The sequence below is a fragment of the Caloenas nicobarica genome, chromosome 4 (assembly GCF_036013445.1).
Source record: "Caloenas nicobarica isolate bCalNic1 chromosome 4, bCalNic1.hap1, whole genome shotgun sequence".
Lineage (NCBI taxonomy): Eukaryota > Metazoa > Chordata > Aves > Columbiformes > Columbidae > Caloenas > Caloenas nicobarica.
In genome coordinates this window covers 50945823-50973270 of record NC_088248.1, presented here as the reverse complement: position 1 = coordinate 50973270, position 27448 = coordinate 50945823, and the positions used below count along the sequence as shown (strand labels likewise).

General features: G+C 43.4%; 2 protein-coding genes across 10 annotated transcripts in view; one reads left to right on the top strand and one right to left on the bottom strand.

Annotated features, from left to right (window-relative positions):
• Positions 1-20343, bottom strand: part of SCFD2 (sec1 family domain containing 2) — a 198491-nt gene extending 178148 nt beyond the window's left edge. The window contains exons 1-2 of the mRNA XM_065633853.1: positions 19570-20343; positions 10789-10957 (exon numbers count right to left, since the gene is read on the bottom strand). Of these exons, the coding sequence (XP_065489925.1) occupies positions 10789-10957; positions 19570-20317 (917 nt within the window). The 5' untranslated portion in view covers positions 20318-20343. The remainder of the gene's footprint in view (positions 1-10788; positions 10958-19569) is intronic.
• Positions 20344-24420: 4077 nt separating this feature from the next.
• The window catches only part of FIP1L1 (factor interacting with PAPOLA and CPSF1), a 44409-nt gene continuing 41381 nt past the window's right edge, over positions 24421-27448 (top strand). For all 9 annotated transcript variants that reach the window (XM_065633783.1, XM_065633784.1, XM_065633786.1 and 6 more), the window contains exons 1-2: positions 24421-24588; positions 25341-25380. In XM_065633783.1, coding sequence (XP_065489855.1) covers positions 24507-24588; positions 25341-25380 — 122 coding nt within the window. In that variant the 5' untranslated portion in view covers positions 24421-24506. The remainder of the gene's footprint in view (positions 24589-25340; positions 25381-27448) is intronic.

Below are 27448 nucleotides of genomic sequence, written 5' to 3'. Positions count from 1 at the left end.
ACAAGGTATATCAAAACTCTTGCCAAGCAGCTCTTTAAAATGTGCATAGTAAAGAGTTACTTGTCAGGGATTTTAATTTAGTTTTCGGGCAAAGTAAATGAATTACGCTAAAAATAAAGTCTGATCCTTACAACATATGCATTACTTGGGAATACTACATGTAACATAATACGTTACTTTAGAGCATTCTGTTCTGTGTTTTAAACCTATTGTATAAGGTTATTTTAATAAAAAATATTTCAGTGAAAGAACAGTTAGTAATGAGGTGCTGACAATTGAATCTACATTCAAGGATTTCAGTGGCGTGCCAAGTCCACTTTTACAGATGCACTGGGTTAGTTATCCAATACATGTCCTTGAGGCATGTAAAACCAATATATTTTGGGTCACTTTTGGCAGCAGAGATAGGTGAGACAAGTGAAAACATTTACCGAGAACACATCTGAAGTGTGTTTTTCTTATTAGAGAAATGTAAGAAAATAAACCCAGATACCATGGAATGCCAGGAATTCCCTCTCAATGTTTTTGATTTACAAGGCCACTTTTTGGTAGTCTCCTTTGACCTCCCTCCCTCATTTGCTGGCCTAAAGCCTCAAGTAACAAAAGCAACCTCTTGACTAGTCCATTTTCAGGGCTTAATGTACAGGAACATGTCTTCATCAGAGAAGGGAAGACAATCCTTTCCACAAGTGACTCAGTTACCACAAAAATCATTGCTTATGAAGTCTTATGGCATAGAGCACTTAAAACAGTCAAAGATACTCTCTTTATCAGTTGAGGACAAGTGTTGAAGTAGAGACTTGGAGACACAAAATAAATAGTAAAAAAATAATCTGAAGCAGGCCTTACATCTTACAGACATGCTGTTGAACAGGCAGGGCCAGATTCTCTGCTAGCATATTGGTGAAAACAAACTTAGACTAACTTAAGGGCTTTGCCCTGCATATCTTCCTTATGTCCCTCTCTCACTTCAAAGTAGCATATTTGTCATAGTTTCAATCCAAACCTAGAGCCCCGGCTTCTTCAGATCTCACACAAACCTAATATGGCCAATTCTACCCTTCAAAACCAAACTGATAGCTATTCAGAAAGAATAAAGCTCCAGCCTCAGGCTTTCATTTCTATAACCATTTCCATACTTCGGGTGATCTGTCATGGAGAACAAGATAAGGACTTTTGTCTGCATTGCATATATTTACCCTGTGTTCTGGATATCTTCTCACAGCCCCTCCCCGATACACTTCTGCCTACCACAGAATGAGTAAGAAGAGCAGAATTTTGTTTTAATCCAAAATCTCTGGATTTTCCATGGCTTTTTTTAGTCATCCAATATTAACGCTGCATCCTCCTAAAAAAGGCTTGTATAAGAGGTGTCTTGGGTGCTGTTTAATTTCCCTCCTCCTCCACATTCTCTCTTTACCATCAGAACCCAGTGCATCACTGATGGTCTATTCCGACCTGTGCAAAGAGTGTTTGAAGCCATGACATATTCCCGTGTCACTAATAAGACCCACAGCTTTTTCTGTCAAAGTTAATTTCCTTTTTCTAAAGAGTAACTGGAGCCTGAGCATCCACGTGCAGCATACACATTCAGTGAGTGTTCTGTGGCTGTTTCCAGTAATTGAAAATGGCTCAATATGGATTTCTTTTTCTGGTTGCTTATTTAAATAAGTAGTATAGTCATGGAGAGACTTAGGTAAGGTCATAAAACTCTTCTCTCCTACAGCGAATGGGAATCTTTCCCAGTTGAAGATCATTTTAGAAAATACTTGCACAATCTATGGAAATTAAGTGGCACTTGGAGTAGCACAGTCATCCAGAGCCTGCTGAAGGACCACTTCTGGCCACGGTTCATCAGGGCATAAAAACTGGCTTGGTTTGGTCAATATTGACAACCACTTTTGAAACTGAGAGCAGCTATAAAACAGCAAAAGCCATTTCAGAATCTCTTTGCTACACTTCAGGAAAACAAGATGCATGAAGAGAGGTGAGCACTGGAGCTAGGTGTTATAAGTTAGAATTCAAAGACCTGCCATCTAAATAACAGAATCCATGCTAAATATTATTTAGCCATGCTAAATAACAGAAGAGGAGGCTGGATTTTTGGATCAATTATAAAAAAAATAAAATCAATAGTTGTGTAAGTATTTATCTGTATAAAAATGAAGTACTTCTCCGTGCACAGATTCTGTCTGCTTTCCAGAGCAAAAGCATCTTTAGGCTCTGTCAGGTGAATAGCTCACTTCACATAAATTGTAGCCCATGTAAGCTTTGACTCCTGTTTCATATTAAGCTCAGAATCATGAAAGAATCCAAGTCATATAGTCAAAACTTGCAAGAAAATCTGTTGCCAACAGATAATATTGTTTCCTTCCCAAACATTGATTCGTCGTCTGAATTAGCAGCTGTCATTTGTTCTTCTCATCAGTCTATTATGGCACATTTTTCTCTGTTCTAAGTTACAGCAGGCTTACTTTATAGTATGAGAATGATAAACTAAAACACCCGTCCAGGTCACTTGGTCACTCTCTGTTCTGGCACTATGACTGAACAGCAAACGAGTAATTCCACAGCATGCAATAAGGCCAATGCATATCACTGCATTTTAAAACTCCATTGTTGAGGTCATTCAGAAGGCAAACCTGAAGGCAGCTGGCCAAGCAGAGTGAGAGCTAGTCTTAGAAAAATCTCACAATGTCAGCCAAAGCAACAGTTACTAGGAGGTTGTACTATAACACAAGAAAGACTCGAGCTCACATTGGAGATTCATAAAGTCTACTTAAACAAACACAGTTTGCATGCTGCTATTGAATTCTGAATACATCTGCAGGAAAATGCACTGTGGCCACACCAAGAGAAAAATAGTTTGCAAATTTACACAGGGGAAAAACAGAAACTCACAAAACTCACAAACAAAAGCATTAAGGTAACAAGAAAAGGATATCAATTTGAAAAGAAATGCTGCGGACAGCCAAAAAAACACCACTCCTAATAAACATAAAGATTTTCCCCTTCTGTCCTGACTGCAAACATCAGAAGTTGCTCTTTCTGATAGTTAATGAGAGATTTGTCCTTTACATCTTGCAAGGAACGTACCTGCAGAACAGAGAGCAACGCTAACAAGGGAACAGTCAGAAGATAAACTGGCTGAATGTACTCACTGAATTTCCTTACAGACATTAAGTTACCTTGCTGTCTTAACCAGCTGAAGATACAAGTACTCAGAGACCTGTTGATGGTTGGACAACATCTGGGTAACACTCAAATTTATTGTCTTTCCACAGGCAAGGGAAAGAGTCACAAAACTCAGGATTTAATGACAGTACTCAAATAGAGATTATATTGAGAATAACATAAATACAGGGAGCCCTTCTCCAGAAGAATTAAAAATATGTCTTTGAAAAATTAAGCATGAAGGGTTCTGGATATTGCTATTTTCAGCTAGCAGATTCTACAGGCAGTGGCATCTCAAACCTCTTGATCCCTGCACTCTGAGTTTGGCTGAGTGTCAGAGGACTCAGGAAAAAAACTTGAATTCTGGCTGAAAACTTTCATTAGTAAACCTGGATAGCCGAGACAAACAGTGCACTGAGAGGTCCTCAAAGCACAAGGAATGAAGTCTTGAGCAGTCCAGCTTCCCCCAACCTCCAGAAGTTCTTTTTGTGGGCTGAGAGGCACAGATAAGGAAGAAACGCCCAGCTGACGCTGAGAGCTTGTCAGCCCAATTCATTCTTTATCTCAAGGAAAATAAGCTCCAAGCTTCCTCTTATCTAGAAGACACAACTTCTAAGGCTTCCGAGGCCTGTCATAACAGGCGGCTGAAAAAAATGTGGCACCTATTAGGCAGGAACCTGGTCAGATGAAGAACCCTCACGCGATTCCTCTGCTGGTTACTTCGACAAACCCACTACTGCAGCAAACAGGGTTTTGCAGAGCGGCAGCGAGGTCTTCCAGCAACGCTGCACGTCACACAGCGCAGGCGAGCTGGAGGTCTTGACCTCTTCCCAGAATTTTCCACCCTCAGCACCCTCTCACCCCTTCCTTTTTTCCATTTCAAGGAGGTCCCGTGTTGAAAGGATCCAGGCAAATATACACATTTATTGTAAGATATAATAAATCTTATCAGCTTGTTCATCTTATCCTGTGGCAACAGTCAATTACATTCATTTGATTCAGGCTGGTTTGAAACTGAGCAGAAAGCGTCTCCTGAAAAGCTTGTCTTGACTGACAAACCCCAGAAGCTGATGCAGCCGTGGCTGTTATTCCCAACAAGAAGATGCCTTGAGAAATTTCAAACAATAAGGAAACTCTAAATAGGCCTTGATTCAGGACTGTGCTCTGAGCCCACATGTGTAAAACAAAGTGGTGAACATGAAGATCATCAGTCCTGGAACATGGTGGTGCTGGGGGATGCTGTGTTTAGGGCATTCCTGCTGCCTGATCCACTGCTTAGAGAAGCATCTCTTGGCTGGATTGCTGAAAAGGCAAAAAGTATCAACAGAAAAACCCTGTAAAGCCCAATTCACCTCCCTGAAAATGGACCTCAGTGGCACAGCGTAAGTCCTAGAAGCACAAGGCTGAGCTGTAATTTCTCCTGTTATTGGCGAAGGAAAACTTCAGGGGGTCTTCTAGTGTGACGTGATGTCTGTTTTTCAAAAATCCTGCAGTTAAGACCTCCTTTTCTCCAGAAAATTGCTGCTCACCTTGTTCAGAAAGGCAGATAGGAAAAGGCTGTACATGGGTGGTGGCCTTTTTTTCGGTTGGTTGGTTCTGTCTTTGGGGAGGGGAGGAATTGAGTTTTGGTTTAAAGCAATCCTTGAGAGCTGAGCTCAGCAGGGCCCTGCAGCAGCGGCGAGAGGCCGGGTCCCGGGGGAGCAGAGGGAACAGCGGGAGGAGCGCCCCAGAAGCTGCGACAGGCGGGGAGCCCCGGCAGCACGCCGCTGCTGCTGAACCACCACCAACACATCGGAGCCGATCCAAGAGCGGTTCACAGCGCACAGCTCTCCCTCCTGCCATCTGGAAGGGCCTTGCCATCCATTGTTTCGGTTTACCCTTCCTCCTCCGCAAGACTCTCAGTGCATATGAAGTAATATAGTAGTGTCATCTGGATTTTCTTACTGTAGTATTAACATTTCCTCTTTAATATTAACATTCCAAAAAGGAAAATTACTCTAATTTATGCCATAAATTTCATAACACTATGCCATAACACTGTCCCAAATTACCTCCTTATTACAAGCTTTTATAAACTTATGCATGCAAAAAAGTGGTGTGTTTTTTTTAAATTAATATCTATAGCTGACATAAAGGAAATACTCAAAAAATAAAACTGAAAATACCACAAATATCCAAGAACCATCCTCTGCAAAACTTAGTTTGTAATTAATTCGGTGTAAAGAAAAACATCACTGATATCCTTTAGATGTTTGTTCTCCAGTTAAAAATATGATGGGGGGGGAATCAAGATAATAGAATCAACCATTCAAAAAAAGTCTATTACCCGTCTTAAAAGGAGACTTTAATCTCCTTTCTGGTTGTAATTCTTGCTGCTTTTTTCTTTGCCATACAAGCAGGAATAATCTTTAATTTTAAATTCACATCATACATGATTGTTCAAAGAATATTGCAGTGGCGTATTCTACAGAGATCATTGGAACTGCTGCTCCATCAGCTCACAGCAAAGGCGGCCAGTGACACACAACTCAAAACAGTCTCCTTTTCCCAGTGTAACGAAGCACTGCTGGTAGGAGTGGGATGAGCACAGTACAGAAGAAGGGACAAATGGAGATCCTATCTTTGCTTGTCCTGAAAACTTAAGTACCCACATAATCATTTGCACCATTAGTACCCACATAATCATTTGCACCATTATTTGTATCCTCCCGAAGACCAGAACTCCCAGGATTTTCTGCCATGTGGCCTGCAAACATGTATCCTGACAAATTCCCTGTTTTACTGGTTTAAAATACATGTTCATTAGGCAAGGACTAGGAGGGGAAACAAAAGGAAAAAGAAATGAAGTGACCTGTCCAAGATTACGCTGCAAGCCAATAGCAGAGCCGGGACTGGAATGTAAGTCCCCTCGCCTCATGGCTCTCCTCTATGCTCAGAGTTGTCCAAGTCCCACCAGTACCAGGAGAGGTCTGCACCATCACATCACACCCAAGAGCGAAGGTGCAGCTGGAGAGGGGCTTTCTTCTCCATCCAAACTGTAACAGTAACTTGTAAACAAAAGTATTAGTCAGTCTAAAATAGGAATAACAACCTCAAGAACTAAGGAGAATTGAGAGAAATATGTATTTTCAACTCCCATTAACATGCGACATTGAAATTTTACTATTTTATATCCAGGAACGTTCTCATTTCTAACCAACCCCCTTTCTCTGCACCCCAGCACACCTCTCCTTCCACCCTCATACAAGGACCTTTGCAAGTGCCACGTTTCAAACATCTGGCCTGCATATCGATGTTTTCTGCATCACACCCATCAGCAAGATTGCCCCATTCTGAACTTGTTATTTTTTCCTCCAATGCAAATTCAAATGATTTAGTGGCTCCATCTGCTTTGTCAAAAGTGCTCAGACACCTCAGCTATATTGCTCACTGAATTGCTTTAGGCGTAGCAGAAAAAACATGAAGTATGTTATGTCATAGTTTTGCATCTTTATGGAAAAATGCTTGCTATAAGAACCCAAAGGTTCTTTGTATATTTCATTAAATACATATACACATTAAATAAAAATCTGGTCTCTTTCTGAAATTTTAACACCCCATCGAATTCCAAGAAGCTTGCAAACTCCCAAAATTGGAGAAAGGAAGCAAGAGTGGAAAAACAGACAAGAAATCTTTATTCAGCAAGTTCTTGAAATGTGCATAAACTAATTAAGTGTTCTATTTATTCAGCAAAATACAAGAGCACATCAAAAGTGTTCCTGGGCAATAAAAAAGCGGATTAAAAAGAACAAACATACATATTTATTCAGTTGCCCCCAGTTCAGTGTCACATAACTCTTTACTTCTGTTCCCACACGTCACAGACCTGTGGCATCTGAACCCTGAGTTGGGGCTTCAGGGAGCCATGGGGCCTCCATACACCTCAGCTCCTGGCTTGCAAGAGGTGGAAACCAGCACAAGATAAACCTCCATCAAGATAAACCCATTACTGACAGCAGGATGCTTCCATGTGATAAAATACCAATGTCTAAAAACACCAGATAGGTGCTTTGAGAAACAAAGTGGCCAAAATGTTATGGAATGGACATGATGGATGGCTCACAAACACATCCTGATGTTCACCAAGCAGACGACTATTAGAAGCCACTGCATGTACGCTTAAAATCAGAAGCTGAAATTGTTAGAAATTCCTGCAAAAACACTGTGTGGGTTATCAAAATATGAAGACCAGCAAGAGAGCTGCAATCAATATATTTTTTTAAATTATCTCTGCCATTAAGCTTTCACTACAGTTTCCACCTCTATTATGCATCATTTGTTTGAAAGGACAGGTTGGCTATTGCTTTTCTTAATCAGAAAGCAACAGTTCTGATCAAGAGTGGATGTCTTTAGTTTTATGTCAGTAAACTGTGCCTTTTTTTTACATATATCCATCTGTATATAAAAATGAATAACATTTTGACACAATTCTCAAAGAGCATAACTCAGCACTAACACTAGCACTGGAGCAGCAACATGTCAGTGACTACAGTAGGGCAAACAATTACTCTGCAGGATTTTTGAGGCTACTAAGACTAATAAAATTAAGAGGTCTAGAATAGATATTTTCTTTAAAAAAAAAATTCCCTTCCTCACAAAGAGAGTACCTTCAAAGTGCAGTAACTTAAGCAGCATGTGGCATTTACATTTTTATCTAAATCTTTAAAGGAACCCATTATAACCTCATATTTGAGAAAAGAATCCTGCTTTATTTCACCACACCAGTCATAAATTATTCATTAATTCTGTTTGCTAACTCTGTAATCAAGCCCAGATGTTTCTGCTGGAGAGGCATTCCATAAGAAAAGTTAAATATAGCAAGCTGTGTGGAAGGAGCAGACCTCTCTCTCTCTCCCAACCACAGCACACTCAAATATTACTTGATTTAAAATAATGAAAACATTTGAAAAATATTCTGAATATGTGAGTCTGTGAAATGCCACAGTCTGATCACACCATTTCATGTAAAAAAGCCCCCACACATTCCACTTTGGTGTAAATGAAGTTACTGGTTCTGTCTCTGGGAAAGGTGCTGGCACTTTCACTCGCCAGGGTAAACAGAAAATTTACAAGCAGAGGAACACTCCTTGCCATGCATCATTTACCAATATAAATCAAGACCTAAGTTTTCAATTACAAGAAACACTTCTGAGCCAACTACCAACAGCAGTAACCATGCTGATGAAAAACTGAGAGTATCCTATGGAGCTTCTTAACGGAACTGACAGGGAAACTTACTGATGAGAATTTTAAATCCAGTTCAGTGCTTCAGAACTTCACTCATTTTACATTAGCAAAGATGATTAATCCTGACATTTATAATCCAACACTAAGAATGCAGTCCTCCTAACAGAATGGAAACTACCACCTTCAGACACCCATTCAGACACTGTTATGGTTTCTAGTACTCTTCAGCAACTGTCTTAAGCTGGTTGGGGAATATCTTTTTTTAAATTAGAAACTGTTCCTAATCATTACGCAGTTGGAGAAAAAGTGGGAGGTGTAGGGTTGAACATCACAGAGCCACCTTCTCTGGAGTTTGGAGACTATTCTCGGGCACACAAGACTTCTTCAGTTGTGAACAATGACACAGGAGAGATTTTGAGAAGCCATTTAGTCCCTTTGCTCTGCCCTAAGGCAAGATCAATCCTATTTAAACCAATATTTGCCTAATCTGTTCTTAAAAATTTGAAGCATAATACATTCTGTAAAATGACTTAGCAGAGAGAGGGTATTTTGGAGAAGCTGTTATAAACTGGTGTGGTAGTGACGCTACTGTCTTGGTACCAGGTATCAGCTCCTGACATCCAACTTTGCCGCACTTGCGCCTTGTAGCCAAATCCTGTTGTTCTTTAACCACTTGTGTCCATAGGAGACTTCACACAATGTTAAGTCTCGCTGCACTGTTAACAGAGGGCACCTTCCCACTAGCTAGCAAACAGGCAAACAAACCTGTATATTTATACTATTAGCCGCCTTAGAACACAATAAAACTCTGGTGGCTGTTCATGAAAACATGGATATAGAGAAGACTGAAGTCATAATTTTGGCATGAGGAGGCATACTAGCACTAGTTTTAGTCTCCTCAATGTCAATAATGTTAGGAATAATGGAGTCGTAGCACAAGTCAACAGTCTTAGGGCAATAAATATATTTTTTTTTCCTATTCCATGCTGCCAGAAATTTTCTTCCTGGTAGCTACTCAAAGTTAGCAGAAACAACCGCTACCACAGCATGTCTACCACAGGCAATGACCTCTTCATTTTGCTGTGTAGACATATCTTAAGGACATCTCACTTCTGCTTCAGAGATCAGCTGGAAAGCAGCCAATGAGAAGAAAACCAGAATAAATTCTATTTAAGTTAGTCACCCCAGCAGCAACTTACAATTCAGTCCACCTATACGAGGAAACGCTTCCTCTCCAACTTTTAAGCAAGACAGGAGTTATGCAACGTGAAACCTAGAAACTGGACTCAGTTACAGCATGTGTGATAGATGGAAGATGATAAAGGATCTGGAGGCTCTCAAAAAATAAAGACCATATATTGGAACCTTGGAAAGTCTTCTCTGAAATCTTTGTGGGGGGGGAGAAGAGGGAGTAGAGTGCAGGTGTGGAGCACCAAAATGAGTCAAAACAGAAGAACAGAAACTACATGAGACAGCCCATCTTGAAAAAATGTTTTCTAGCATATGAGGGGAAGATTACAGCAAAAGAAAAAGAACTTCTAACCTCCTTTGCACTACATGAACTTCTAGAGCACTGCTGAGCAATTTTTTTTTTTTTTTTTTGGTGGAGTGAAACCAGCACCTGGTATATTTCCTGGTTTATGTACGGTAAGAGAAGTTGCAGGAAAATTTCAGTTCAGACAACTAACTTTAGAAAGTGAAACAACAAATCCGATGCACTTTACAAGCAGATTATACATATTATACATTATATATATATATATACATTATACAATACAGATTATACAAGCAATTATACATACCTATTAATAAGTATGACTGTTCAAAGTTCCTGCTTCTAGGTTGTCCTTGTTTAAGCAAAAACCAGGCCTTTGTGAAGCTGTCAGTATACCTAGATTTGTGCCTAATTATCTATCTCCACAGGTATGGTGTTTGAAAACAGGGATAAAACCTTAAGTTAACAAGTACTCTAACAAGATTTCAGCATACAGCTCACTTTATAATTATAGAGAGGCTTATGGGAAAAGGAAGCCACACTTAAGACCTACCTGTTTGTATGACCTGTTGCTTAGGCAGAAAAAGAAATGTCACAAAGAAGAAATCTTGGTGTTTAATCTGTACTGATTTCTATTACGGTAACTTACAGCAATTTAAATAACCCAAGCCTAAAAAGGTCCTGAGAACATCCCAATTTTGGGACACTTAACTGGCTTGCTCACTTAATGCACACATACAGATGATTATGTTCCAGCAGAATTAGGACCAGATGGGTTTTTGCTGTAAACTTGATTTTTTTTTTAAAGGAAAAGACTTGTTCTCTGTTCATTTTTTTTTCACAAAGAGAAAACAAACATATTCAACATCTTAAAAAAAGAAGAGAAAGTTTACTTTGGTTGTGCTAAGCAGCCAGGTGCCATAATGCTGCAGGTTTCATCTGTAGTCTGCAGTGATGTAAGTTCCACCATGTTAACCATTACATCGGTCTTGTGGCCAGGAAGCTTGGGAAGCACAGAAAGTATCTTCTCTGCAAGATTGTCACCATGATGACCGACTGCTCCTGGGGAGAAAAAAAAAAGACCAAAAAATTGTCAGGTACATAATTAGAAGAGAAAAAAAAACCCCTAAAAACCAAAAAAAACCCCAAAAACCAAAAAACAACCATGCAAGGAACTGAGAACAAAATAACAACCATATGTTTTGGGGAGAAAGGCACTGGTAGTCATAACATCAAGAACACATTTAGCTTTTCAAAGATATTTTGCTACAAAAATAAAATTAATTTCTGGAATGTCTGAAATTAAAAGCATTGACGACATTTCAGAAAGATTAATTTAAAAAGCATAAATTAGACTTAGTTTTACAGCTGTTAGAAATTCACTGATTTTGCACTTTAATATGCAAAATATTTCTCTTTGAATAAGAAAGTTGTTAAACAAGATTTGCAGTGGTTATTAAAAAAGAAGGCAAACATTTATATATACATGCTCACATGCAAATTACAGTTTTCTACTTAAACTAATAGGACTGTGCTTAAAAGGGCTGTATGCAAGTTGCATACACAGCTACCCAGATAGACTGGCATATTATTACAATAAACAACTACCAACAACATACTACCATCAAGGTCACCACTCTTAAATGGACTGAGGGCAGCCTAGGTGAAACCAACATGAAATTACTAAAACAACCCAAGTTACATAGTATAAAATGTCAATTTGACCACATTCCAAGATAAACTCTGAATTCCATTTGGTACATTTGCTTCAACTCTCCTGATTTCAAACACATATTCTCTTCTTTCCATTCACCAACTCCACACAGGCACTAAAACCGACTTACAAAACATTGAGACCATAAGCTACGCCAAAACAGAACAACATGACACACACATAGATGAAAAAGTCAGAGGGGGAGACTGGAAACCTTATTGCCTTTAAGTCAGGAACAAGTTGAAGGTATTTGTATTCTGCCGATTTAGCTATAGTTTGGCTATCACCACAGGGCTGTACACCAGTACTGAGCTTAGTTTTGCTCTCCTGGCTTTACTCACAGGGAAACAAGGACTTCTGAAGCCACCTTTGAGAGGCAAGAAAAAGATCTTTCAGGCTATGGTCCCACTGCATCGAACTCTGTCCATCTGGCACCCTATCTGCTCTCACTTTTCATCATTTCCAAAGACAGAGGTCTGTTTCCATAGTTGAAGTAGCTTCACATACTCCATAAATCCCTTCCATCAAGAACATTAGTGGGGTCAGATTATTAACTGCTCTTGGATAAGCAGAAGGTTGTCTCCAGCAAGTCTACAGCAGGCAAGTATCCATGCTGCAAAACCACCTCAAGGTTTATCAACTATTCTGAATTGAAGAAGAAGTTGAAAAGAGAAGCAAGGATGGAAAGGGAGGAGAAAAGTGAAGTCAAACTCCATGCTGACAATGCTTCTACCCACAGGAGGCATGGAAGGCACATGTGTCCAGCATGTGGTGGTACTGCAATGTGGACACCTGGCCGCTCGGCTGGATTGAGACTACCAATTTGTTTCAGCAGAGATAGTAATAGTCACAGAATGACAGCAACTTTTCCTTTCTACCATCCTCAGATAGATTTAGACCACTGAGATACAGATGAAATGAGCTGAGTTGTCTTTGTGACTCCCTAAGACATCTGCTCTCCAAAATCCCTGCATTCTTCTTACTAGGTCAGTCACTTGTCAGCCACACCGCCGTTATCAACACTCGCAAAGTTACAGACATGGAAAACAGATGGTAATCTTCTGAACCTCCACCCCCACGGACTGGAAGCAATGTCTGTCTCTCCACATTTGCTGCACATGAGCAACATTTAGCTAGACAAGACATTTAGCTAAATTGGAAACACCTCAAATGCAGATAAACCCATGTTAGTTATTAACAACCCTCCTCCTTTCTCCTTGGCAGAGGAGGAAAGTCTCAGTGTATTTAAGTTGCTTCCACAATAAGTAAGTGCCATCTCAGTCTCCTTAACACAACTCCTATTCCTTGGAGGTCCCCACCAGTCCGCAGGCACTAATGGCTTTTGCTGTGCCTCATCGAATCAACCAGAAAACATCTCCTGGAGCTTTTAAAAATCCCTTTCACCCTGATCAACTATGCTAACCAACCAAGGCTGGAAAGACAATTAAACCCCATGAGACTAGGAGAGGAAAGCATGGGGATTCTCTTTTCAATCACACTGACTTCATTCAGCGGGGTCCATGGGACTGGTTTCCATCCTGCTCATCACTGTTGAAGACAGCCAACAGGCTACTCAGCAGCTTCTCAAGACCAATGGCATTCAAGGCAGCTGGTAGTTTTAATGCTGTCAATGCGCACACAGACCGGGTGTTGAAGAGACACGGCAAAGTTATCTGACCAATGCAAAATAGGAATCTTCAGGCCAGGTTAATATCCAGTCTCGAGGACACAGGAAATCTCATGTATAATGTTCTAATTTTACTTTATCTTCTCATTAAGAGTCATAAAGTGAAATCTGTGACATTTGATACAGGTTGTAGCTGGCACAACTGGCAAAGTCAACAAACTGATTCTCTAACAGCAGCCAGGAACACATTAACTACACCCCCACGTTCCCCAAAGAGGCATCAATGACATGTATGCAAAACAATATTTTATTAAGACCATTAGCAGGCCTATATCTCACCACTTGTACTCCAATTCTTATGTTCTCCTACTGGCTCTACTGTCTAGTTCACAAACAAAACAAACAAAAAAAAGCAGATTTACAGGGCCATTGCATATCACAGAAGCAACATGAGAACTTGGGCAACGGGAAGACTTTAAAGTCAGTTGACAAACATGAGGAGCTTGGATTAGAAAGTTCTCCTACAAAGGCATTGCTCACCAGCCAACAACTAATGCAGCTAATTTCCACTAGAGGCTTTTCCTTCAATCAAAATTCAAATATAAGTCAGAGTGCACCAAAACAGCATGCAAGGCAGGTCTTTCCTCGACTATCCAGCTTTCTTAACATCTGTTGTTTTAAGTACTTTCTAGATTAGTTCAGGACTGGTGATTTTTGAAAGATAAATGAACAAACCCATCCCAGTTTTCATGATGTTTCAACACTGCACGCTCATCCAGTGTTTTTTCTGAATAAGATCACCATTAGGAAGACTTTACACAAAAGGACTCTAGTGGGATAATTCCTATAATGCAACTTTCTTAGGCAATGCATCACCTCAGTGAAAGCAGGTTTTGAAATATCAAAAGGCAGAAACGTTTAACACCTAGTCCATTGAAAGAAGCTGGATATTTGGACCTCTGGTTCCAAAGCTTAACAATGTTCTGCCATATTCTTTCATCTAGTGTTAGCTTAAGCTGACTTTGTTGAACAGTGCTAGAATGCAGCCTGTAAGTTCCCAGGAATTCAGGTATTCAAGGAAAACTAGAGCATCCTTCTACCTTGCCAGAATATATAGATCTACATTCTCCTTTGCACAAAGGAACATCAAAATAGTCAGTTACCTGTCCCACTAGGCTGGCTATAGAATCTAAAAAAAAAAAAAGCCATCCAAACAAACAAAAATAAACAGAAAAAGAGAGAAGTAGGAGCACAGCAGCCCACAGCCAAACACAGCAGCAGAGTGCTGGCATAGAACTGATTGTCTCTTACAATTAGCTATAGCAACATAAGTAAAGAGTAGTAAGTTTGGAGATAAGAAACACTGAAGCAACTGCTGAAGGCTCATGCAATTTCTAAGACACCTGCACTGATCTAGCCACCTGTAGTTTTCTTTAAATAGGCAAAACTCATTCCATTTGTTTGCCTCTATAACAAATTTAACATCCGAAGCATCTAAAAAACTGTTATAAAAGTTTGTGTGCCTATTCCACAATAGTAGAATCTTTATAAACCACACCAGAGAAAAGGCTGCACCCTGATCCTCAGCACTGAGTTAATATCACTTGCATATTACTCCTCATAGCACTTGCCATTACTCCTCATAGCTGCAGTCTACAACCTCAAGTAACCAGAATAATTTAAGTTCCATTGCCTCCTGTGTCAAAGCTCCAGCCTAGTTCATAAAAAGTGGACTCCTATACTCTACAGGCCTCTATTTATGTTTTCAAGGCCTCACCTTATATGATGTGGCATGATAGATATAACGAAAGAAATAGACAATTACAAACAGGCTATTTAAAACAAAAATAATCAAAAAGATGTATTAGTCAGAACTAGACTTTACCAGAACAACACAGGCTTACGTCAGTCTTCACTCTCATCCTCCTCTACAAATGGGACTAAGCTGTAGGACAATTAAGGCGCACTGCAACTTTCTTGTTGCTGTGGCTGCTCCCAGGAATGAAAAGAGAATGACATCTACACTTCATTGATGAGTGACTGAACTGTGCTTTCTGTAGCTGTTAAAAGGCTGAAAATATTACAACCAGCACAAGGGTGTGATGCAAAGATGATGCCTGGCTGACAGTGAGGGATACAATACAGAAAGTTAAACCTGAGTTTGCAGCCTTGGCTGTGGGAAAACATCCCTGTGATTTTGCCCGACACATGCAATAGTGCTGGAGGAAGACAAAAGTGCTGTTGCTGACAGCACTGAAATATCTAACTTCAACAACACTCATACAAAGGTTATTATTCAAAACCATAAATTGACTGCACGGCCATCTCCTTGCTATTCTTTCTTCTCTGCCTTCTCCTCACTGTATTGCATTTCAAAATCACCTGCACATACCACTGCTCCCTGCACTTAGAACAGCCCACATCCCAAAGTCTGCAAAGCACCAAGAGACTGGAAAGAGAAATGTGTCGAGCTGTTCTGAACACCAGTATCTGAAAGGTATCAATGAGCTTATGAATGAAAAGGGAACTTCCAAGAAGCCAGAAAAACTGCTTCATAAAAGGTGTGAATGCTGGCAAGATGGTGAATAAGAAACACATGGAAGGACCATGGGGTTACAATATGGAATCATAATGCAAATATCTAGGGGCGCAAATATTAGAGGACAAAAATAAACAGCAATTAAGGCACCAGAGTTAGCTCTGACTTTAACCAGTGCCACTTCTCAGAGTACCACTATAGCTGGAGGATTTGTTCTACTAGTTAAAATAAAGGCAGTGAACTTTAAAACAATAAGTAGGCAAACAAAAGCAGCATCACACATAGGAAAACATCGAAAGTGGAAATCTGCTATATGGAGTCCTACACAACAAGTCACAGAGACTGATGAGCAACGAGGTGAATTAAGCCACTTTGCAGAGGTAAAAGCCATACAGCTGGCATTGGACATTGCTGAAAGAGAAAAGTGGCCAGTACTTTATCTCTACACTGACTCATGGATGGTTGCAAATGCCCTGTGGGGGTGGTTAAAGCAGTGGAAGCAAAATAACTGGCAGCACAGAGGCAAGCCTATTTGGGCTGCCCCATTGTGGCAAGACATTGCTGCTCGGCTAGAGAACCTGACTGTAAAAATACGTCACATAGATGCTCATGTGCCTAGAAGTTGAGTCACTGAGGAACATCAAAACAACCAGCAGGCAGATCAGGCTGCTAAGATTAAAGTAGCTGAGGTGGACTTGGACTGGCAACATAAAGGTGAACTTTTTCTAGCTCAGTGGGCCCGTGATACTTCAGGGCATCAAGGAAGGGGTGCAATATATAAATGGGCTTGTGACCAAGGGGTGGACTTAACCATGGACAAATAATCAGTTAGAACGCTTCTGATTTTTTTTTTTTTAACAGAAAAAACATCTCATTTTATATGTGACTATTTTTTTTAATAATGGCCACAACAAAGAAAATACAGTTTCTTGACACTGGCACCAGAGGTTCTTTACTAAAATGTACTTAATACTTCTTTAATATGTTCTTTAAAGTGGAAAGTTTTCAATATTTATTTAAGTACCAGTATTTTCCCTTAGTTCAGCTATTTTCAATTGCAGCACCAGAAAAGCGACTTTTGAGACATTTGGACTTTTACTATTAGAAATCAATTGGCATTACTGAAAACTGTTAGTTATTCTATCTTAACATCTTATTTACTCTAGATAAGCATGGAATAGGAGCCAAAAATAAAACATCTGTTAGTGCAACTCCTTTAGACATCATCTAGAGCTACTTAAAGCTGTATTCCGTCCAGGTCTTTGAGTTAGAAAATATTTGCCTCCTGATAGCCTATTCAGAGTGATTCAAAGTCACCTGGTTTGAAGCAGTAGCCTGATTTAATCAGAGAGTAGCCCAGCACCTGCCCCTAGTGAACTTCCAGGTTTTTGTAGAAGTGCTTGGAATATGAAAGCATTCTCAAAATTCATGGATACATAAACACTTCTCATATCTGCAGCCCACATGTTGGACAAGATTCAGGTACCAATAAGACATTTACAAATCAAATCCAAAATCTTTCATCTTTAGAGAGAAGAGATTTAAAAAGTTGTTTGAAATGAGCTGTAAATAAGAAAGTCCACGTCAAAGACTTCCACCTGCACCAAGCTGTTATTTGAAAAAAATATGTTTATTTTTATACTGCTGGCTGCAAATACATATCATAGCTTAGAAAAAAATCCAGGGGCTCAGTTGCAAATGTCAAGCTGGAAACTTGCAGATAGGAAGCTTTAGCTTTTACAAAGTGTAAGGCTGAAATTCAACAGACTCAGCCACCTGAAGGCCAAACAGTGGAGTCAGATGTAGGGGGTCAGGGGAGAGCATATATAAAAGGCTGAATATACCTAAGAAAATTAAGGTTTCAGGTACAATTTAATTGTGCCATTCCCCACTTCTTGACAACTGATTTCACAACACTAAATGCTGCCCTTTTCACATACTTTTTACTGTACAGTCTCTAGGAAACCAATGAAACAAATCTCATCGTGTTGAGCTAAACTCAGATCCATACAGTTCTTTACCTCTGAAATGCACTAATTTTTTCTTCCTTCAGTTAGCACTGTACTTGATGGCAAAAGTATGGTATTATGCCCAAAGCACAGGAAGGCTTCAATGAAACTGTCAATGAATTCTGGAGGCAAAAGAACAATTGCATGAGGGGATCTTAGTTTCAGTTATAGATACCGAAGAAAATATATACTAAGAAAATAGTAATCATCTGTACTCCAAGAACTTTGATGCATCCCCTCTAAAGCTGCCCCACCACAGCCCTGATGTTTTCTCCGAAGAACCTTCTCCTACGGATGCACAAGATCCCAGACTTCACCTCCCAGATTTAAGCTGGTATTAATTATCTCTCTTTGTGCATCCTCAACAGTCTCCTGGTCAGGCAGCTCCTTGTCATGCACGATTTCCAGTTCCTTTTCTTGCTTTTAACTCTTCCCACCACCCAAGTGCATGAATCCTTGCCCAGTTTCACTGGTTCCCACCCCAAACAGACACACCTCTCCCAGTTTAACTTCAAGGCTCATCATCCAAGTCCACTCTCCTGCAGTTTTCCCAGCAACCTTCCCAAACCACAGCACGGCAGTAACCACCCAGATCCATAGCTGCTCTTCAGCACACTGTTGACAGGTACGAACCCTACAGCAATGTAAGGATACGCAAAGCCAAAACTGAGGGGGAAAAAAAGACAGAAGAAAATTCAGAAACAGATGAGCTGCAGATGCAACATTGTGCCAAGCACTTGCTATGGGACGTGTGGTGAAAAACTATGTCCTGAATTATTGACTACAGATAATGCAAACAGAACCAGGCCCATACACTGTATATATAAGCAGATCTATCAATAATACGATGGGGTAAGCGAATGCAGCAGCTCCTGTGTCAATTATTCTCTAAGATTACTGTTTCCTCTAAAAGATCATTATTCCAGAAGTGAGAGGCTGATACAAACTTTTTCCGGGTCACCGACCCTGCACCTTGCTGGTGACTCATTCCGTCACTCTTCCTCTTTCTGCCCTTTTGATATCACATCTTACCACATTAAAAGACTTCAGCTCACCAAGCTTGCAGGTGGATTACAATAATAGACGTTCTCCTTCTGACAGTTTCCTAATGGGCTCTCACACCACTCTCTATGCTTCTCAACTTTTGCATCAATTCTGCACCGATTTGCAGCGTTAAATTTATCATATGGTTCATTCTTACACTCATTTACTTCCCAGAAAGTGTTGTACGAACAATTATGTACTGTTTTCACTCAAGCATAATGTTTTCCAAGTTACCAACACCAGCCATATGCAATTGCTTCACTCAAAGACTAAGTATAATGCATAACATATAAAACCCATATATATATACATACAGAGACACTTTCAAGCATATAGGCACAACTAAGTGTATACATAGATGTATATTTATTTAGATAACTATGCTAAGGCTGACAAATAAATACACTGGGAAATGTTTCACAGTAATCCACAAGGCACAGTTTGAATACTGCAGACCATTTCCTTCACATCTTGGGATGACATACAGGCACAGCTAAGGTCTCTATTTTGCAGCAAAGTGGAAGTGCCAGAAACAAACCCTCATGTTTCCAGCAGAGCCTTCTGCTTCACTCTTGGTTTCCATGGTCCACTGGGGAGCAAGGATGTGTGAGCAACCACCACTGCCATAGTGTTACACAGCCTCCCAGGCCACGAGGACTCCTGCAACTACCTAAAAACCTCCCGATGGGATAGATGTGGGCCCACAGGGATGACAGCCCCTGTTAGTAGTGGTTTTCTTACCAGCGAGGTCCAACGTCCTGTCCACGAATATGATGGAGGCCTTGTTGGTTGCCATCCTCCTCCTGTTCCTGGCTGGGGCATAGCTCGCCAGCTCAGCAGCAATGACCCTGCTGAGGGCCCCCACGGCGAAGCTCTCCTCCCGCAGGCCCAAGGCGATGAAGAGAGCGTCCAGGTCACCCACCAGGGCCCGCACCGCCGCCCGCAGCTCAGCAGGCAGGGCGCCCAGCCCGACCTCCGCGGGGCCGGGCCCGCCGGAGCCGGGCAGAGGCGGTAGGAGCTCCGCCAGAGCGGGCAGCAGGCAGAGCTCCGCCGATACGGGTGCCAGGAGCGGCGGGCCCCGCAGCACCACCTCGGCACGGCCGCCCTCGCCCATCCACCGCCGCAGCGTCTCCTCCAGCTCGGCCGCCCCGCCGCCCTCCGCCTCGCCGCCGGTCACCAGCACGCAGTGCCGCACGGCGCCCTGGCCCAGCACACGGCGCACGGCGGCGGCTGTACCGCCCCGCAGCGCCCCGCTCACCACGAAGACGACGCGGGCCGACCCCGGGGCTGCTCCCGCTGCCTCCGCCGCCTCAGCGGGCAGCGCCCTGACGGCCAGCGCCCCCGCCGCCAGCAGCTCGCCCGCCCCGCCGCCGCCCCAGTGCAGCGCCTCCGCGGACACCGCGTCCAGGAAGACGACGGCCCGACTCGCCCTGGCGAGCACGGGCTCCCAGGCCTGCCGGCACACCTGCCGCAGCTCCGGCACCGCCATGGCGGCAGCGGCGGGCAGCGCTGACAGCCACAACACACCGCACGTGCCCGGCGCGCCGCCGGCGCCGTAGGATGACGTCGCGGTCGCGGATTGGCTGCCCGCGGCAGGGAGGGGCGGGGCACAGCGAGCCGGGCCGTCCCCGGGCCGTGACAGGGCCGGGCGGGCTTGTCTGTGGGGTCGGGCGGCCCCGGGCCGGGCTGCGGGGTGAACGGCGGCGGTGAGGCCTTTTGCCCGGGCCGCGGGGGTTGGGTTGTGTTGTGGTGTGGTGTCCACCCGAAGGGCCGCCCGTCCCCGCGGAACCCGCCGCAGCCTGCTGCCCGCGCCGGCGTCCCCGGGGTCCGCCTGGCCCGTTCTCCAGCCCAGGTCTGTCACACCGCGAGAGCAGCAGCAGGGGTACGCCTCTGGGGAGAAGAGGGGAGGGGGCTCTTCATTTTGCTGGCAGTGCCAAGTTCTGACAAACATTAACATGGTTTCTCTCGTCTACGGTCTATATTAGCAGCTCTGCTACAGCCCGTAGCCCTGGCCGGTGTCCGGAGGGGCATCTGAGCACTGACAGTTCAGTTTTGCCTGATATTTTCCTGAAGAGGCTGGAAGCCACCTTGATCTTGCTCCTGGTAAACGTTAAAGCAATTCAGTGTCACTATGTCACTATCTCCTTTGTGCTGCGTCCATATCTTCGTTACACTGAGAGAACGACTGATGTGCTGATACTTTTTTAAATGTACAGCACTGGAAAGGTGAAACTTCCATCGCCGTTCCCTGTCCTATAATTCTGTATTTCTTGTGTCAGTATTAATAAATCCAATGGTTGAAAAGCTAGCAACAAGAAATATTATCTTTTAATAAATGCAACTTTTATGATATGCAGTTGGAGACATATGACAAATTTAGTTCAATTTCCGCTGTAGAAAGCTCTTGATCTCAAAATCAGTTTCAAAGCTAACTAGAAAAAATGCCGTAAATGCATCTACAGTTTCTTTTCCCCAAAGAATGGATGCTTGCTTGCAAATCTGTGTACTACACGGTATTTCACTTGGGCAACTTCCTTAGTACAGCATGAGAAGAATACCTTTTCTGATATAGTGGTATTACCAGCAACAATAAAAAGACAGATTATTTAATTAGTTCATCTGCTATCTTAACTGGTTTTCTCAGGTCTCTTGCAGGTTCAGCTGTTTTCAGGACACTGAAAATCATCAGTAATGTGTAATCACCAGATTTCCAGTAATGAAATTAAATCCTCTCCTTCCAGTCTGCTCCACGCACGTTCCTACCCTGACACGTTCTTCCTCCTTCCAAATGCAGACTTAGTCTTTGTGCTGTTCCAATTCCAATATATTAGTTTAACCTTAGGGCATACAACTTTATGATGCTAGAAAAATATGTAAGCTAATAGCCTTCTTGACTATTTTGATTTGAAAAATGAATGCCAAGAAATTATTTGGGATGGTTAACCACTGAGCCCCTGCAGTTATACACAAGTAGACTGAATTACCTCAGAGATTATGTATCTCTGAGCTTTTGGCTTTATGCTTGAGTGCCATGGACAAAAGCTGGATATATTATGGCTTGTCCATTTCTAAAAGGTTGGGGTTTTTCTCAGGCATATTGTCAAAACAGCAGATGCTTTTTTAAGAAAACAAATATCTTTATTACTTTATAAATACTGTACAGATTGCAACTAGTTCTGCATATGCCAATGTTGAAAAAAAGGATTACTAGCCGGAAGACAAAATGAGGTTAATCAGTTCAAAGCACAATGGTTAAATTACAAACAAAATTATCTAAGTAGTTTTTACAGCTTATTTTATTCCATATGCAACTTTACTACTACTGTGTTAGAAAAAGAACCGTACTACAGGGTTCCTGTAAACTTGATATCTTGTGCATTTCTGGAGTGTGACCTGTGGGTTAAGATGCTTAAGGAGTTCGCGAAAATGTCGTCTTCTGTCCTCGGCCTTTTAGTTACTCAGGGTCTTGGGAGAAGCCTTTTTTTTCAGGCCCCAACTGCTGCTCTCCCGCTGCGCAGCAGTAAGGAGAAACGGCAAGGTCCCTTCCAGAGGTTGGGGCTGGTGGGAGCTTTTACCTTCGAGGGCAGAAGTTAAAATGCCACCTAAGCAAGCACTTTGTCCTCGGAAGCAAAGCAGGAAACAGGTTCAGAGCACCCTCTCTGCCCAACCAGAGCCAGAGGTGGGGCAAGATCTTCCTGGGAAGGGCGGAAGGCTGGCAGCTGTTTGCAGGACATAGCCTTCTTGCGCCAATGCTCAAGCTGTTCCAAGACAGATTTTTATGTGACCGCCAGCTGAATGTGATGTCTACTTAAAGGCCTCTATGAGGAAAATTTATTCAAGGATCTGTGTTGATGTATTTTAAGAGATTTTATGTTCCACACCTACTCCTAATTTCTCTTTGTGGTGTTTTCCACAAATGAATTTTCTACTTCATTGTCTCTGCAATCAAAGGAAACTATTAGAGTTCTACTGTGTCATGTAATGTTGGCCAGAAGCGTGTTAAATGCCCAAGTAAACCAAACAGGAATGAAAATGAAGAAAGACACTGATGCCCAGTAAGAGGTACTACAATGCAAATTTGTTTTATGAGAAACAACTGTCTAGAAATGTTTTGGATGAAAAACACCTCTGTTCACTCCACTACTATAGGTACAAAAATGGAATTGCATGATGAAAACCTACCCAATTATACCACATAATTCATGATCTGTAAATGACACCCAAAACCTCTGATTTCAGGGGAAAAAAATGCCTTTTGAGAAGGTAGTTTGTTTGTGTGAACTCCAGTGAAACACGATGCCATACATGAAACTTTAAAACAAGGTTCTCTATGCAGGCAATTCAAAAAATAAGCTTCCCCTGCCTGGAGTTGAGATGTGTTTATAATACAGTCAAGCCTTCTAGCCTGATTTTTCACAAGCTGTCCTGCTGTGAAAGAGGGGTCCCTTTTTTGGTTTTCACAAATATCCCAAGACACTGAAGACTCCATTTGTACACAGAACTGGTCAAAAACTTGTTTTGAAAGTTGTTGGTACTTAAACGTTCCAATGAATCTTGCAGTTGTGAATGCAGCATTCACAAATGTGAAGTGAAAGCATCATCAGTAAAAATGGCTTGTGACTTCCCACTGCTTTTAAACTAGAGAAATTTCTTCATGAACTCTGGAACTTTCACAGCACACTATTAACGTTAAACTCTTACTGGAGCTAAAAATAATATTAGGCGCTTTGTGCAGGAAAAAAGATATGTATGAAGAGTCGTTAAACCTAAAATATTACCTCCAGCTGGGAGGGTCCCTGCGCAGAGAGCCAGGACAGTACTAGCAGAAGCAGCGGCGTGTGTTTATCCTGCGGTTACCCTCCCCCTGGCAGCTGCCATCAGCCGCCAGTAGAAGCACGGCACTGGACTGTACATGCGTTTGGCCAAGTCCCGCTTCTGGAGATGGGCGAGGGTGTCCCAGAGGAGGCCGCCGCGCTGCCACTGATCCCCGCTGCGGAGACGGGCGGGCGTTTGGGGATGCACAAGAGCAGAGGGACCGCCGAGGGCAGCGGAGACAAAGAGCAGCGGGAGGAAGGGAAGGCGGCTCTGGCAGGCACGCCGCGCCGCGGGAGGGTGCGGAAGGCACCGCCGAGGTGAGTCCCGGCGACTGGCAGCGCACAGAGCGGGGTCAGGTCGGTGGCGGGGCCGGTTCCGCGGGGAGGACAGCTTTCGGGCTGGGCCCGGCCTGGCCGCTCTCCCCCTCCGGCCCGCTCCTCCCGCGGGCGGCCAGGAGGCCCCTCCGCTTCTCCTCGCTCGTGGCTGGCGGCGTCCCCGGGCCGGGAGGGCCTGTCTGGGCGCGGAGGGCGCCGGGCCGCGCCAGGCCACCTCCCCTCGCGGCCCGCCCGGGCGCCGCCGGGCCGCCCCCCGCATGCCCATGCCCAGGGCGCCGCGGGGCCGGGCCGGGCCCGCTTCCTGTGCGTGTCACTCACTCGGCGGGGGAGGGGAAGCGCCGAGCAGGCGGCGGCGGTTCCTCCGCGAGCGGTGCCGTTGGGCCGGCCGCGCGCTCGCAACCCGCCGGCCGCCGCCCGGTCACGGCCTGAGGCGGCGGCGGAGGCCCGGGGCGGCGCGGCGGTGCTGCCGAGCGGCGGGAGGCCCCGACGCCGCCGGGCCTGGGCCCTCGCGTCCCGCGGGAGGCGGCCATGTCTACCGGTGAGGTGGAGCGGTTGGCGGCGGACCTCGGCGGGGCCGCCGGGGACGAGGAGGAGGAGTGGCTCTATGGCGGTACGGACCTTCCCAGACCCCCGTTCCCAGCCCACCTCCCCCGCCCGCCGGCCCGGTGGTGTGCCCCGCCGCCGCGCCGCGGGGGCTGGCGTGTGGGGGCGGATAGGCCGCGGCGTGCGCCGCCAGGCCGGCCTGGGGCTGAGTGCTGCCCCCCGAGCCGCGCCAGCCGGCCGCCGTTTAAAAGGGTCTCCCCGTCCCGCCAGCCCCGCTCAGTCCCCTCCTCCTGGCCAGCCCTCCGGCGGTGCTGTCCCGGGCCTGTGCGCGGCCCCATCCCCGCCGCCGCGGCGGCTCCCTGCCCCCTCCCCCCGAGGCGCCGGTGCCGCGCAGGCCAAGGCGTTCTGGGCCTCGGCAGCGGGAGGCCCGCATGGCGCTGCTCCCCCACACGCACTCCTGGGGCCGCCGAGCGTCTCCCCAGCGCTCCCCCGACCGGGCTCCCAGCGTTGAAGTACTGAAGCAGCCTTAACCTTTTACGCATAAACTTTCTTCGTAACTTTAGGGACTTCCTTTACGTTCAAATCATTATGAAACCTGTAAACTAAACCCTGCCCCTGTGGTGGACCTGTCAGTATAGAGCACTGAGGGCTCGGGTCTGCTCGACCAATTTCACAATTGAAACGTTATGAAAATGTCTCAAGGGTTACTGGATAGTAAACTGAAGGGTTGTCTAATAATCTGCATGGCAAGATATCTGTTACGGTTAGTATTCAGGGGGTTGTAATCTTAACTACTGTGTTTCTTTTCTCTTGCGGTAGATGAAAATGAAACAGAGAGACCAGAGGAAGAAAAAGCTAGGTGAGTGTCTTGACAGCTGGAAGTCCTGTAGCGTGGCTGCACAAACATTGTATTCATTCTTCTTCCCAGCTGCTTAAGGGTCTGTGGTGCCTGAACACATACTGCTGTCTTTGAAAATCCCCTTAAGATAGTATGTTTAGTCTGCTAGAATGACTTGCCTTTTCTGTGAAATGGTTTTACCTGTGAAATTGGGACACTTGAGTATAAAAGTTATTTTCAGTTTTAACTGAATGGACAACAGTAGCCCCTCACGAAATGCCAACAGGTCTCTTATTTCTGTAATCATTGTGCTTTGCAGTCTTAGTAATGGATTGGATAATTCTAGATTATTTAGAAATTAAATATAGCCTGTCTCTCGAAGAGTTTACAATATAATTACAGAAAGAGGAATACAAGGGAGCAGTGGAGGATTACTCAGTAGTTTGATGTGCAGGTTCCATAACGCATCTGCTAAGGGTTTTGGAGTTGATTTTGTTACTAATAAGAGAGTATTTGAAAGAAAGTTAGAAAAAGCTGTGGAAGTATTTGGGGGAATCTGCTTGAGTTATAAGGAACTGTATGAGAGAAAGCAGAAAGATGGTCCCTTGAAAATCTAGTGAGGCCGATGGAGGCTGGTAGCAAGGACTGACTGGAAATGGGAGTCAGTGTCTCATACTGAATGAAAGAAGTCTCACAATTGATAAACTGTTCATTGTCAAGATAAATTAAACAAATAAAGGGGAAACCCATGCAAGAAAACATGCATTGTTATTTTCTATAAATGCTTCCAGTCATCAGAGATTTTTTCTATGAGAACTCTTGAATTTAGTTACCTTTGGTAGACTTCTTGTCCGTAGGCTTGCTCAGTTGCTTTTTTGAGCTGATGACAGCTTTTGACAGACACAGTGTCCTACAGCAGTGACGACCTCTTGTAGCATAAGAAACGGAGTTGTTTCCTGTCACCTTTTCCATGTCACTTAACCGTTTTCTAGACCACCATTGCATTCGTCTTGAATCGTCTCTTTTCCAGGACGAAGAATTCTAATTATTTTTTTGCTATTTATTTGGAAGCTATTCTATATTAATTGATTACTTGTATTCAGTTGCCTTTTGTTGACCTGGTACCTTTTTCAGTATTACTGTTGTTTAAGAAAATTATTTGCTTGGCAACAAAATGATCCTTAGAAACAGTGGTGTTTTACTTCTGTTTCTGGTCAGGAGTGTCTAGCTTGTCATTTGGCTGCCTCAATACATAGTTATGGACTAAAGAGCCTGACAGATGGTAGCTTATGCATCTTATGGGTTGTGTATGGAACTCTGGAAGCATGGTGGCAGTTTACCGGTTAGAAGTTTTTGGTTTCTGACATCTCAGTTTTGGCATTCTTCGTATAAGTAAAAATTGTGAGGTTTTATTTAGGTTCTGTAGCTAGTCTGTCGTTTTACTGGGTGATGAAGTGCAGTGGTCAAGCTTGGAACCTGGGGTCGTACCTGGTGTGTGTTGGGTTTTGGTGCAGCACTCATCATGGGTATTTTGCCAACAGAAGACAGGATCAAAATCATTCTGTTCAATAACGATTGGCAGTTGGTCACTCCATTTCAGAAATGTCTTTTCAGTGAAAGAACATTGCTTCTAAATGGCTCCCTGCTTACTCTGCTGTTTGTGGTGCAACATCCTACCATTTAATGGAACTGTGGTAATTAAAATGTTGCTGCGTAAGAAACAGCAGTAGGTAAGAGCCCAATGAGATAGCTCATTTGCATGAATTTGACAGTGCTAGTCATTTTAGATGGACTAGTAGTTTTCAGTCTACAGTTAAAGTATAATTAAATTAATCATTGCACTGTAGCTGTTCCGTATCATGGAAGAAAATTTCACAATGCAGATGTGTGAATTTCGATTCAGTGCAACATTACCTATAGATATTTGAATGTTTTTTCCATTATGTCTTTGAAAAATGTCAGTCTGCAGGGAAAAAAACCCCTGTTATTCTCCCTTCATATATTATGAAAGATTTCGCTCTGATTTCAAGAAAGGACCAAGGTATGGTGCCTTATTACTTTCAACTATTCTACAAACAATCAGTTAGTA